Raw genomic sequence first — 14,163 nt, 5'->3', positions numbered from 1 at the left:
TCAAAATGTCTGCGAGAGAGCCCTCAAACACTCGAGTGGACAGAAATAAAGCCTGAGTGGGGAGATTGGGATTGGACCCTATACGCCAGCTGTAATTACATGATTTTCTGGCGCGGTGTCACTACTGCAAGTTTATACTAAGCTTTAAAGTATTTCAAAGATGTTTGTATTATGTAAGAGGATTGCAAGAACAGGAAGTTGATTACAGAAATGCTGGCAAGTGTTACTAGTTACTGCTGGTTTGTGACTTGAATGTGTGATTGCACACATAGGACATGCATGGAGAATAACGTAGTATATGTGTCCACATGAACATGACTTTTAGTCCACATAACACCAATAGAAACAATAATGCAAGGCTTGTAAAGTTAATCATTTTATTAAATGAGAGGCCATACAAAATCCATTCTTCATCTCACATAGCCTCACAAAGAGAACATGGAGGAGCAGCAAATAGGCAGCAAGTATAGAATAGTTATCAAACATATAAAAAAATAATGGATGGTGAATGTGACGGTGCTAAAATAATTGACAATAACATCAGAAAACAAACAGACACGGTATGTGCAGTATTTACAGAATTTCATTCACATTATCTCTTCAAAGTCCTTTTCGGCTGAGGAACGGCGGTGCCAAAGATTCTGTCCCAGTGGCTGAAGAAAGGAGCGTAGTTGCTGCTCGGCTTCTGGTGGTGCATGTCATGAGCTGGAGCGCCGCCCAGCAGACCAAAAGGCACCAGGTGGTTCAGGGTCCACGGCAGGTCATAACCTATGTGGTCCTCCACAGACATCCAGATACTGAAAACTGTGACGCACCACGTGGTCAGTGGGTGGCACTTTAAAAGAATTGGGTCCTGGTTGCTCCAGAGTCCAACCGTCATCAGCTCTGGGATGCTGAGCTGCTCAGTAGACCAAGAAAAAGGTGCCATGTATTCATGGTGAACTGCATGAATCCACCGGTAAAGCTGTGAATGCTTGTGATGTATGAAATGCCAAACATAGTACTGAGTGTCAAAGAGGAGAAGTATAGCCAGTCCGTCAATGATTACCTCATACAGAGTAGGAGCATCCTGTGGCAGTCTTGGTGTAGGCAGTATGAACATGGTAATTATTACAGCTGGCAGAACAAAGAATATGTGGTTATACATGGCTGTCATGAAGCTCTTAGCCATCATTCCCACCGTTGGCCGCCTGTCTGGTTGGATCTTGTACTTATAGAATGAAGGAACTCTTTCTCCCAAGAGGTCCAGTGCAGCAAAAGGTATGCTGAAGAAGAAATAGCTGGAGAAGGCGAGTAGGACTGGGAAAAAAGGAGACGAGATGAGAGGCAGGTGGTGGAAAAGCAAATGATCCCAGAATGGCTGCAGTAGACGGCCCGAGGACCTGGAGGACAGGCGCTGCAGAGGAAGCTCACTGATGTTCAACATCTTGCTGTGGGACCACTGAAGGCTGCTGCAAGTCTCAGGATCAAGACAAAGTTCTGCCTTTATATATTCCCCCCCCCACCCGTAGCTCGATGTCGTCAAACAGACCTTCACAAGAAGATTAACCAAACAATTCAAGAACATGTATTAGACACAACAAACCAATAAGCTTGTACCCGTTCAACCAGTACTAGGTTAAGTATTTTAATGCATGGAAGGAGGACAAAGACATGTTTTGTAAAAGTGAAATACGTCCTAAATAGTTTGTTTTCTAATCTAAAGAATATTGCAGAATAGAGCCTAAATTTGATTTGCATAAACTTCTCAACATCTTAAAATTAAACAATAAAGCAGCTGCTTATTTCAGAGTTGATTAAATTGTTCATGACATGTTCATGGTGTGTCGATACAGCCAAGGAAATTGATCTCAGTGTTTTACGCAACTCCTCTATACCTTGAGCAGCTGATGCATCATAAAATGGTCAGACACAACTCTACATGTTGTATTTTAGTCCATATGTAACCTAGAGCAGTATCTACCTCTTTTAATGCACTTTCCATTCTCCTAGAATGAAATGATTAACCAGGACAGCTAGATTAGAAAGCTGGCCTACTTGAAGTGACCAGCTTATCTTTTCTCACAATCACACAAAATGATCATAACAACAGGACTTGTTGGGTAAATTATGCAACAATTTCATTGAAATCAATCATCAAATTCACAAATGCATAATTCACAAATTAAGGCAATAATGCTCTTCTTCGTCAGTTACTTCTTTTCAGCGACGGCCTTCCTTGAAACCGTTTTGTTGGTGTTGGCATATTTATGTCGATCATTTCTGAAACAAAACAAAGCATTATTTATTTTAATGAATAAAACTACAACTATGATTATATTTTTGTCAGTAATGTTAACAATAAACAAATGTGAACCTTAATGTCGTTAGATGTACCTGCTCATTTTGGTTTTGTTTCTGCATCCCAGTCCTCCTTCCCAGTGGCTGGTGCGTGCACCTCTAGTCATCATGCTTCCACAGCTGACACAAGGCTTTCCATTGCAATACGGCTGCAACAGCAAAAATGTAAAAAATGTTTCCATTCAGAGGCAAAGTCCAACGTAAGCCTTATACATTAATGCTTCCAGACACAGACCGTTATGCTCTTTGCTTGTGTTACCTTGGAGTTGTTGATTTGGGATATTAGACCTATCGATAACAGTACAAGCCAATTCACTCGGGATGAATAAAGTGTCTTCCTGCCTCAGTGGCTAAAATGTCTTTAGCTCACCTGTTCTTTGGCACAGTAGCCACAGATCATCCTGTTGGCCAGTTCCATGGGGTGGTCCTGGTCCTGATCATGGCACACATCACAGGGGTAGGTCCGTCCACAGCAGGGAAACCTGAGGGCAGACAGTGGCACAAAGCTTTCACAAATACTCTACATGTTCTTCTCAGAAACGTGAAAATGTGATGGGACACAGAGATGGTGATACCTCAGCCACCGATGGCTCTGTTTGTAATGTTTGCATCCTCCTTTGTCTGGCAGCGGCTTCCCTTTTTGCACAGCAGGATCTCTTATCGTCTTGTGATTAACAGCACACGCACTTGGACCTGCAAAAAGGGGAAAAAAACAATATATTGGTCTTTCTGATCGGTTTAGGTACAGTAAACATTTAACTTTGCAGACATGTAATTGCTTACATGTGAAGTTCTTCATGCACTGTGTGGCTTTTTCAATACTAAATAATGTGAGGTAACATTGGTGAGAGAGCCAACTGTGCCAGATTGTTGTAAGATCTTAAACCTTTGCTAATCCCTTTAATAGCAAATGTGGGTGACCTGTTTTGTTGGCGCGTGGCTGAATATACTGGAATCTTGTGCTCTCAGCCAGAATACTGAGTTTGCTGTGGCAGTGTTCACAATTAAACTCCTTTGTTTGACCATAGGAAAGGTTCTGGTGAGAATTAAAAGACAAAAAAAAGCAATTTCAGAGAAGGCCAGAGCTAAAAAACAGACAAAACAGATGTGCAGTATTAAGCAGGACTGTGTTTTCATCACCTGCACAGGGCCCTCCTGGGAGCAGCTAAGGCAGCCCACAATGAGTTCACAGTCTTGAAGCACGAGGTCAGCAGGCGCAGCGTTGTGAAGGTCCAGGTATCCCAGGACGTCGCTGTAATGGTGCAGCATGCAGGGCCTGAATGCAGCGGTGATGCTTGCGCTGCACTTTTCACACTGAGCTGTGCAGGGTGTCCTCCCAGTCAGTGACAGATCTGCAGTTACCTTACACCTGTAAAATGTACACAAACAGTCAAGCTTTCAGTCGAGTGTCGTTCTAAGTAAACAAACTCTAATTGGTGACATGGATGTGACATTTAACTTGTTTTCCTCACCGGTTACATTGAAGACAGACAGTGATTCGTTGGGCCACTACTGTGGCTGTGTTCTCTCCCATCCTCAGGCCCAGCAGCTTCAGCTCTGTGCCTCTGCGGGGATCGCTGATCTTAATGTTCTCCACCAGATGACTGGCTTCCTCCTCTTCCTCCTCTTCGTCACAATCTGGACCCTCCTGCTGCACTAACGTCCCTCCCTCCATTGTCCTCTTGCCCTCTGTCTTGTCCAGTTGTCCATCATCACTGACATTCTCATCTGCATCAGCAGCAGTGTCAGAAGAATGATCGTTCCCAGATATTTCACACACCGCTGCCTGGAGCTCCTGGTACGGTATGAACTGCAATCCAGCTTTTTCTAAATCAACGTCTTTTTTCAACTGCAAAAATATTCAATAGAGAATTGTTAAGCGCTAAGAATTTTTTTTAAGGCATTTTTTTTTTTTTTTTACAGGTAATTTTGTAGATTCCAAGGAAAAGCACACAATTCACAATCTAGTGCAGTCTCACCTGCCGGGCTCCTTCCGTGAACAGTCTCTCCATGCTACGATCAAGCCAGCGAAGAAAAGGCCGGAAGAGCAGCTCTACCTTTCCCAGAAGCTGATTGGTCGCATGCTTGGCTTGAAGCCACTCCAGTGACGCTTGCTGTATGTGTCTATTTAGCATGAGATTTATAGAAATGTCAACACCAATGATACTAAACATTAAATGTCTAAAATAAACTCTACATGCTTTTACCTTGCCATTACTGGTGGAAGCTCCTGGTCCAACGGTATGTCCAATGTGAAAATCTAAGAAAATCAATCAAGATGATAAGGATGGCAACCATTTACTGTATAGTATATCTCAGAACCTGTCATGTAAATGGGAGCAGTGGGCTTTACCTCGTTGGGGTAACTGTCTGGGAAGCTCACCATGATGTCGACTTCTTTCAGATCGAAAGGCTGTAAGTTCAAATGCAGGGTTAGTATATTTCCAGATAATATTGTCCGGGAATTTGAACCCATGTTATCTACTTACTAACCAAAGCATGGCAAATGTAAGAACAATTGGTTCATTCGGGATTTAAAGTAGAAACTTGTGGATTATGGCTTTAACAATGCTGATAAAATGGATTAATAGTTTTGATACTGCAGTAATGTTCATTCAGTTAAATAGCTGGCTCTGTTGTGCCCTATACTGGGGTTTATTGGCTAATAAACACCATGAGGGAATATGTTTCAAATGAGCCAAAAGAGCCAAGTTTTTAATCACTGCTTTACCCAATTTCTCAAAATAATTCAAACAAATATGCTTAATTTAATCTCAGTGGTGCAACCTAATTGATACAAATCCCATGATATCCTGTACAAATAAACAATTCCACTTTCACAGTAAAATCAGCAATATTTATTGTCTATGGAGAGGCTTCATTATACTTCTCTCCAAATACAGTCTCCCTTTGGGTTAACTACTTAAAAAGATACTTGCTCAAGTCCCCAATTATAACTGAGCTGTACTGTATTATAGAAATAGTATGTGGGGGAGTTTTGCCCTACAGAAGAGGAAGAAAGAAATGCTTACCCAGTCTGGATCAGTGGCCTCCACAGTCAGCCTGTAATAAGTAACTTTGCCATCACTACGTTCCTGAATAATCAGCTGATCTTTGGGAAAGCGCTTCTTTAACTGCTTGATCTCCGTGTCTCGTAGCTGCTCGGCGACATCCTCCGTCAGGTCACACAGCTTGACCTCCTGGAGGATGCCGGGACGGGGGACTGGCGGCATTCTCTGTGCAGGTCTTGAGTTATTAACAGGAACAGGCTGGTGATCCACCGGGGGGAACTGTGGTGGATGCCAGAAGCGACATCTGTCTTCCATGGTGCAGTGGCCTGAGAGAAAGTAGCGACAGGGGCGGCGGCTGGCTGCTGGGGCAACCCTAGAGGTACTAGGAGGAGGCCTGTGCCCCACATCCTCTCCAGGGACCTCGGAGTTTGGAGATGGGACGTCTGACTGGCTGTGTGTCCCGGCTGTTTTCTTCTCGTGAGCTTTGGCATCATCCCTTACGTGTAGGAATCTGCATTTCTTCCCAAAATTGCAGTGTCTTCCTTGGGAGAAGAAGCGACACAGCGGCTGTGTGTAAAGCACAGGCTCTGAGTCACCCATCTCGTCTCCCTCAGCATTCTCCATCAGTATTGACACCTGAATAAATAAACACAGCGACACAGATTGTGAAGCACTATTTTAGGCAATGGTGTTCTTCTAACTTTGTGGCAGCATTTTCGGAAATCCCTTTGTCTGTTTAAACATGACAATGGCCTTATATGTAAACACTACAGAACTAAAAGGCAATCAGTTAAAGAAGTAGTCATTTACTTTCATGTAAACACTACATGGCCGAACATATGTGGACACAGAAAACCCCGATTGTGATTAATATAGGGAGTAAAAAAACAATGTCCATTCTTCTGAGAAGACTTTGAACAAGATGTTGGTACCTGGATGCAGGAATGTTTCTCTCATTCCACTCTAGCAAAGTTGGGCCATATACACACAATAGCTTTTCTTAAAATAAAGTCATGGACTTTAACCACCCGTTTTATTGCTCTTCGTGAATGATCTATGTGAAATATTGGAATTGGTTACATTTGACCCAACATGGAGTGCATTTATCACCGGATCATCTGACATTCTTAAATAGCCCACCCTATCAATAGCGTGGCGTTCTGCTCTAATGTTAGCTTTAATATGGACAAAAACATACAAACGTTAGCTATCTGGGTCAGCTTTAAACTTGAGTTAAAAAGCTGCAAATAACCTTTTAAAGTCGCCTTACCCCGCTACCTGCAAAGTGGCTGCACCGTTTAGTGTTTCAGGAAACGTATCAGTGCCTTTTAACGACAGCGAAGTGCTTTACGGCACTACGTGCGAGGTTCAGAATCGGTTGGGGGTAACAATCCTCTCTCGTGATGTAAACAAACGAGGCTATCGTGTGAAAAGGTTATGGAGATTTTAGTTACAGACGGTCGAAACGTACTCTGTTGTACACAGCATATAAGTTATGTCGCCCTCTACAGTTTGGGAGTGTGAAATGGACGTGAAGATGTTAAAAGTTAATTCTTCAACTCAACACAACGACTTCGACTTAAGAGAACTTAAATGGGTCCAAAGGGGCAATTTGTGGTACAGTACAATAAACAATAAACGTATTGTGGAACAACAGAGACAACAACAAAAATCCATGATCATGAAATCAAGAGAAAATAGAGGTCACCCTACCACAGCTTGTTAAGTTGGGTTGTTGTGTTGCACGTTGCCCTATGACACCGCTTGTTAAATTGGGTTATAGCCATAGAAATAAATGACTTATTAAACTTAGTTTGTGAGTGTCTAGAATTCCACTAAAAGTGTATGAGATTTATCCAGACATCTTGTCAGCCCTGGTCAGCTACAGGCTGCTGCATGATCTTTCCACAGGTCTTAGCAATTTGTCACAGGTCCTTTTAGCTGCTCAGGAGTTTTCAATCCTATTTGTTATCAGCAGATGGAGTTTGCTTAGTGGTAATGGAATTTCCATTTTTCTGAGCGCTTATGATATTATCACCCATGTTGGCTTAAAGGCTGAGGTGCAAAGTTCATTCTTACTACACAAGTAACATTAAGTAGCTGTTCTAGACGTTTTGATCATAATAGCATTAAGCCAACATGGACCATCCATGAAGTGTTAAACTCTCCTGATTTAAAAACATGTGATATGATTAAAAGCTCCAGAACAGCTACCAAATGGAAATCGAGGTGAGATGTTTTTCTCAACACTTCTTTCTCACAGTAAACCTACAGTAGGCCTGCTGTAGCATGTGGGCCTGTTGAAGTGCTAATATTCACTTAATATATAGAAATATTTGCATTTTATATATTTTACACAAAATATTGTCCAAATTGTGCACTTGGTTTGCATTAAAATAGACATGCTAGTAAAAGCTGTACCGCATCAGTAAAAGTATTACTTAAGTAGACACGAGCACACCAAATAAACACCACATATACTATATATTTGTATATGCTATTGTATTTTGTGTTATGTTCATTCTATTTTTGTTGTTATGAAAAGTGTTATGTTCTTTTTGTCTGTCTCTTTAAGCACCTTTTGCTTCGCTGGTCTTTTTTACTTCACATGATTGAGTGAATAATGCAAGAATAAATAATAAGAATAAGTAGATAATAAATATTTTCCCATACTGAACAACCCTATCACATCTGTTTCCAGTTACCCAGGGTGTATGAATAATTTGTTGCATTGCTGCACCCGGCTGTCACTTGATACCACACAGTGAAGGAGACACTCATGGGATGAAGTCTTTACCTCATAGCTACTGATTTTGACTGGAATGTCAACATCCCTCAGACATTTGTAGGACATTCACGTTGCTACTTTTACTTCAGGATGGATCTTGCAGATATCAGCATAGATTTTTGGATAAGATGCTTAGGAGACGATTCTTTGCTGCAGTGTCTGTGGGATAGCATGAGGCTCAACTACAGAGACTATTTGAGATCTCCACTTTTCCCCATTGTCCTGACTGTGTCTTCCTACTTTGTCTTGTGCATTCCTTTTCTTGTTTGTGACATCATGGGAGAAAGGTGGCCATGGGTGCAGCAATTCAAGTTGCAACCTAGCCGTCGTCCTACAGCCTCTAAACTGCTGCACTGTGCAGGTGTCACCTTGTACAACCATGCGTTTCTTGTGCTCCCAGCGTCGGTGGCCCAGTGGGCATGGAGACCGCCTGTGGACCTGCCGGACCGGGCTCCGTCCCTGCTTGAGCTGATTGCTGGGGTGATAAGCAACCTCCTGCTCTTTGACTTCCAGTACTTCATCTGGCACCTGCTCCACCACAAGATCCACTGGCTGTATGTCACTTTCCATGCCATCTATCATAATTACTCATCTCCCTTTGCTTTAGCCACTCAGTGTCTTGGCGGCTGGGAGCTGGTCACTGTGGGCTTTTGGACCACTCTGAATCCTGTGATCCTGAGATGTCACCTACTCACCACCTGGGCCTTCATGGTTTTGCATGTCTACGTTTCTATTGAGGATCACTGTGGCTATGATTTCCCCTGGTCCACGTCACGCCTGATACCATTTGGCATCTATGGAGGGCCCAGCAAACATGATGTGCACCATCAGAAACCCAACACCAATTTTGCGCCACACTTTAGCCACTGGGATAAAATATTTGGCACGCATGCTGATTTCAGCTTCTCTACTGCTATGAAATAGAAGGCAACACTGATAGCAGCTATAGACATAAGCTGTGCTTTTATGTGTCTGTGTTTGTTTTTCCAAATCACGTGGGTATTAAAATGTGAAGGGGTGACAGAAATCTACATATTCCTTTGCAAACAGATGTAGGCCTGTTGTATTGCATTTAAAAACAACACTGTCATAATAAGATGTTTCCTGTAGCTTTAATGATAATGAGCAAATAGTAATAATTAGAATGTCCTATCATTTGAACTACATGCACAATCTAAATAATGCCTGAATTCAACGGCCCCCAGTGTGTCTGGTTTCCTCATTTGAATGTGATCCTGAGCTTTGGACATGGCTTAATAATTATTTTTATTATTCTATTTGTTAAAAAATTATTTCTGCTCAGTTATTTTATTGTACTGTATATATTGTGCATTTCCATAGGTAATATTTTATTTTACTCTGTAAATTGCTGCTGCTACAAACTAATTTCCCCCTGGGGATGAATACAGTGTATATCTATCTATCTTATGTTACAACTTTCCACTCTTTCCTCTCAGTTGTTTTTTGTTTAATTTGACTGTGTGGACAAAAGGGCCATTATAATTTGACTACGTTTCCACTTTGAATATTCATAGCAGGGGTAGCCATTGTACTTTCAAAAAAAGTGCACATTGATGATTTAGTGATCGCTGACTGAAGATTAGTATGTTTTCACTTTTATTTTTCAACCATAAATCACCTTATAAATGGAATTCTACTGTGACACCGGTGTCTCTTGTGTGCTTTAAGTCGTGTAATCTGACCAGTGATCACAGAGTGGTGATACTGGTTGTAATGATACAGTCACAAATATTTTTTTGTATAAGGGACAACTAAATCAAAGGACATTTTCCACCACTAGATGTCATAAAAGTACCCCTATTGCTATACATCTAAATATATTATATAGTCTATGCTACTAGTTTACAGAAACATATCGCATGCATCGTATTCTGGTAACTAGATCAATAATGTCCACTACATTTTGATGTGGGTCAGTGACTTGTTTTATGGAGCTTTTGATGTGGTTACTGTGGTTGTGTCAGTGGCGCTGCGTCGCTCCGCTGCGCCCACAGACCGATCCAGTGACACAGCGCTGGGATGAGTGGTGGAGTTGGCAGCAGCAGCTGGGACATGTCCGAGTAGAAACCTGCAATACTTTCACGCACACATTCAGCATCAAACCGCGGTGAAGATGGGGCAGTGTGGCATCACGTCGTCGAAGACGGTCCTGGTCTTCCTGAACCTGATATTTTGGGTAAATTTGGAGGTTTTTTATGGACGCTTTGAAACGTGCGTCACTAGCTAGCAGTGTGTAGCTATGTTAGCTGCTGTGTGTGCAGGTCAGCTGCGACCTTTGTTTACCCAGGGAGGGATTAGTTTGCCAAGACAGTAGGACAGACATCACATCAAACGATTTATTTTAGTTTTAATGATTTACTGCAAACAAGTCACTGTTAATTGCAGCACCTTTCATTTCGTGTTAGAGTGAAAAATACCCTTTCTTCTGCTTTAAATATACAGTGTCGGCAGTTGTGGAATCTCTGTGACGTTACATTCAGCTCAACTATAATTTTGAGTTACTGGAACTGTACACGACTATTCCCATTTTATGCTACTTTTTACTACTTGTATTTGCAGAAGTAGATTATTATTATTACATAATGTACACCACCTAATAAAGTACAATGTCTTATTATACGTTAATCTGTATATAAAGTAGTTAAAGTGAGCTCTGCGTTTAGCTGTAACATTAAAGTCATGTACACATCACTAACATTAAGTTTAATCCAGTAATATGATACATATGATGTATATGATTCTGAAATGGGCCATTCTGCATAATTAGAACTTTTTACTTTTGGTACTATTTTTAAACTACACGTGTACTTTCACTTCAGTAGGATTTTGAATGCATGGCTTTTGCTTGCAATAGAGTATTATTATACTTTCTATACTGAAGTAAAATATCTGAAAACTGCTTCCACCACTGTTTGTGGCAACTTACTCACATACCTTTTTTTAACCTATTGCAATGTTTTGGTGTGGTGGTGTGTTACCATTTGCTTTCCGTTTTTTTCTGTCCCCCTCAGGCTGCTGCTGGTATCCTGTGTTATGTTGGAGCCTATGTCTTCATTACATACGATGACTACGATCACTTCTTTGAAGATGTGTACACTCTCATCCCAGCGGTGACCATCATTGCAGTTGGAGCCCTCCTTTTCATCATTGGGCTCATTGGATGCTGCGCTACAGTGAGAGAGAGCTACTGTGGTCTCACAACGGTCAGTAAACCGGTTTATAAGTTTGGCGCAAAAGATGAGCCTTTGTGTAGTAAGTGACCAAGGTTGAACTATGAAACATTAACTTAAACATGCCAAAGTGTCATACATTTCACTATTACTTATATGCATGCAAGTGTCTGTTGTCTCTGCGTCTTAAATGTTGAAATTCGATCCACAGTTTGTCGTCATTCTCCTGCTGGTTTTCATGACGGAAGTGGCTGTGGTGGTTCTCGGATATGTTTACAGAGCAAAGGTGTGAAAGTCCAAAACCAGCAATGTTTGTTTTTCTTAGCCTTATTTGTTGCTTAACTTGAAACCCAGCAGATCTTCTAAATCACTGAATCTGTCAATCATAGATAACCTAATCTGATCTCTTTGTGCTCACAATCATGTTGTTTTTTACTGTTTAAGATTAAATGTTAAGTCTCACACTTCTTAACCATCGGCAGGTTGAAAATGAAGTTAATGTTTCAATCAAGAAAGTGTATGATGAGTACAATGGCACCAACAGCAATGCCCAGAGCCGTGCCATCGACTACATTCAGAGACAGGTGAGGACAGAAGTCCTGTCTCCTCTGTAAATCACATATAATGATAATATTGCTCGCTTTCTGTATTTCTGTTAGACTTATGCTGATTGAGCAAGTAGTTGAAAATAATCTTGAGTTTTCATTGTTTTCCTTTTTACAGCTTCAGTGTTGTGGGATCCACAATTACTCAGACTGGCAGAATACACACTGGTATGAAGAATCCAAAAACAACAGCGTACCCATCAGCTGTTGCAAAACAAACTTTGGAAGCTGCACGGGGTCCCTCACTCATCCTGAAGACCTCTACCAAGAAGTAAAACAACCTCTAAATATGTCATGTTTTCACACCTCTTATTCTTTTTAAAGAGGAGTGACTCGTTAGTTTTGTATGTTTTAACATTGTGTGTGTGTGTGTGTAGGGTTGTGAAGCTCTGGTTGTGAAGAAGTTGAAGGAGATCATGATGTATGTCATTTGGACTGCACTGACATTTGCTGCAATCCAGGTATGTAACTGTAATTAAGACACCTTGTATTGTAGGACATCACCTGTTTTCTGTACAACCTGTATTCTCTTTTTTAACTGGACCGTTGCCACATTTACTCTGATTCTATAGGACGTTGTGCAACAGGCACCCAGGAGAAGTATTGAAATAATTACATAAATGTCAGCAGCCTTAGCCTCAGTTGTTTTTATAACAAAGAGATACTTGCTGTATTATTGAAAAACACTACGTACATCATTTTTCTACATGATTGAGAAGATCAATACCTCTCTTGTGTCTGTCTGATAAATATGATCCTACAGCAAGCAGCCACTTAGCTTGTTTTTACACTTTGGCTTTTGTGTGAATTGTAAGGTGTTATTTAGCTTTAAAGGTGTTGGTAGGTGGATTGTGTTACCTGTGGACAGAGCCAGGCTAGCTGATATCCCCCAGTCTCTAGTTATTGTGCTACGCTAAGCTAACGGTCTCCTGGCTCCAGCTACATGTTTACCATACAGACATGACAGTGGTATTGATCTTCTCATCTAACTCTCAGCAAGAAAGCAAATAAGTCTATTTCCCAAAATGTTTAACTATTCGTTTAATTATTTGGGTCTATTTAATTTCCATCTCATGAAAGAGTGCTGCAGGAATGAGTCCTAAAACCCAGGAATCAGTTAGCATTAGTCAATGTGTATTTAGTTGGTCTGTGATTAACACAAGATAAAGAGATTCAACATTTTGTTCTATGATATAAAATACGTTGGATACCCCTTGTGGCAATTTTGAAGCTTCAAGTGTCTTTAAAAAAGGCGGTTGCTAACAAGTGGCTAAATGAGACCACAAATCATCATCACGCCGACTAGTCCGCCTTCACAGCCGCGTTGTGCATAGTCTTCCTCATGTGACCGTGGTGTAGAATGTTTATATCTTCACATTTGTTTTTTTTAGGTCTGGTGATTGCGTTCACGCTTCAAAAATCCTAATGTATCTGTCTCTTTCTTCTAGATGCTGGGGATGTTGTGTGCATGCGTCGTGCTGTGCCGCAGAGCCAGAGATCCTGCCTACGAGCTTCTTATTACAGGAGGCACTTATGCATAAAGGAGAACACATTTCTCACGCCATAACACACACTTTCAGAACTAACGTGTTATCGCTGAGAGCATGAAAATAATATATTACCACACTAACCTTAAACAACAACCACATTGAAGTTCTATATTTTACCTTTTTTTCCAAAAAAGCTATAGACCAAATTCTTAAATGGTCAATGTAAATGAGACATAGAAAGCATTCTGATGCTTATGATGGCACAAGGGCGTACAACCTCGTGTATGGCTTTGAGTATTTTATGTTTAAATCTGTTCCACTACTACTACTATTCTACTACTATTACAGCTCAGTTTTGGTTGAAAGCTCACGTTTCAGCAGCAGTATTCTGTCCAGAAATAGTGGACACCACAGCCCAAGCTAATGACAAGTTATTGCGTGTAAAATGTGTAACTCAACTGGCGTCGGCTTGTCTGATCTTTCTTTTAAGACTCAAGCTTTTTAATCCCCTTCAGTGTGTGTGTGGGGGCTTTTCAAGTAGTAATGCATTCTTAACTCAAGATAGACTTTGTCCTATAGCGTTTTTGTTTGTTTTTGTCTCAGCAGTCCTGGTAGTTTAAGAATTTGATTTGCTGATATGTAGCAATAGCAAGACTCAAGAATGTAAATAAAATGTGGGGAAAAGTTGAAATTAAATGAGTGCGTTTTGTCATTTATTGTTTTAATTTCTCTGAAAAT

General features: G+C 41.0%; 4 protein-coding genes across 6 annotated transcripts; 2 read left to right on the top strand and 2 right to left on the bottom strand.

Moving 5' to 3' along the window:
- Positions 1–518: 518 nt before the first annotated feature.
- Positions 519–1,602, bottom strand: ch25hl1.1 (cholesterol 25-hydroxylase like 1, tandem duplicate 1). The gene has a single exon (XM_068723785.1). The coding sequence runs from the start codon at positions 1,565–1,567 to the stop codon at positions 593–595; it is 975 nt and encodes a 324-aa protein (XP_068579886.1). The 5' UTR covers positions 1,568–1,602; the 3' UTR covers positions 519–592.
- Positions 1,603–1,611: 9 nt separating this feature from the next.
- On the bottom strand, positions 1,612–7,089 carry si:dkey-24l11.2 (uncharacterized protein LOC100034462 homolog). 3 transcript variants are annotated; one of them, XM_068723784.1, is made up of 12 exons: positions 7,065–7,089; positions 5,373–5,987; positions 4,694–4,753; positions 4,548–4,600; positions 4,320–4,464; positions 3,813–4,189; positions 3,481–3,709; positions 3,262–3,376; positions 2,916–3,033; positions 2,711–2,822; positions 2,377–2,489; positions 1,612–2,262 (listed from the first exon to the last, which is right to left on the bottom strand). In XM_068723784.1, exons 2-12 carry the CDS (start codon positions 5,973–5,975, stop codon positions 2,193–2,195), a joined length of 1,995 nt encoding a protein of 664 aa, XP_068579885.1. In that variant the 5' UTR covers positions 5,976–5,987; positions 7,065–7,089; the 3' UTR covers positions 1,612–2,192. The 3 variants fall into 3 exon arrangements, with proteins under 3 accessions (XP_068579885.1, XP_068579882.1, XP_068579884.1); XM_068723781.1 differs by lacking the exon at positions 7,065–7,089 and adding an exon at positions 6,622–6,714; XM_068723783.1 differs by lacking the exon at positions 7,065–7,089 and adding an exon at positions 6,604–6,667.
- Positions 7,090–8,229: 1,140 nt separating this feature from the next.
- Positions 8,230–9,063, top strand: ch25hl1.2 (cholesterol 25-hydroxylase like 1, tandem duplicate 2). Its single transcript, XM_068724203.1, has one exon. The coding sequence runs from the start codon at positions 8,230–8,232 to the stop codon at positions 9,061–9,063; it is 834 nt and encodes a 277-aa protein (XP_068580304.1).
- A 1,088-nt stretch (positions 9,064–10,151) lies between these two features.
- On the top strand, positions 10,152–14,121 carry tspan3a (tetraspanin 3a). Its single transcript, XM_068723367.1, has 7 exons — positions 10,152–10,336; positions 11,172–11,363; positions 11,542–11,616; positions 11,813–11,914; positions 12,054–12,206; positions 12,313–12,396; positions 13,384–14,121. The coding sequence occupies exons 1-7, from the start codon at positions 10,274–10,276 to the stop codon at positions 13,474–13,476; spliced, it is 762 nt and encodes a 253-aa protein (XP_068579468.1). The 5' UTR covers positions 10,152–10,273; the 3' UTR covers positions 13,477–14,121.
- Positions 14,122–14,163: the final 42 nt, after the last annotated feature.

Source organism: Cebidichthys violaceus, unplaced genomic scaffold (genome assembly GCF_023349555.1).
Source record: "Cebidichthys violaceus isolate CVI_PGR_0920_01 unplaced genomic scaffold, fCebVio1.0.p SCAF_3, whole genome shotgun sequence".
Lineage (NCBI taxonomy): Eukaryota > Metazoa > Chordata > Actinopteri > Perciformes > Stichaeidae > Cebidichthys > Cebidichthys violaceus.
Note: the sequence above shows the minus strand (reverse complement) of the source record. Positions and strands in the feature narration are given on the sequence as shown.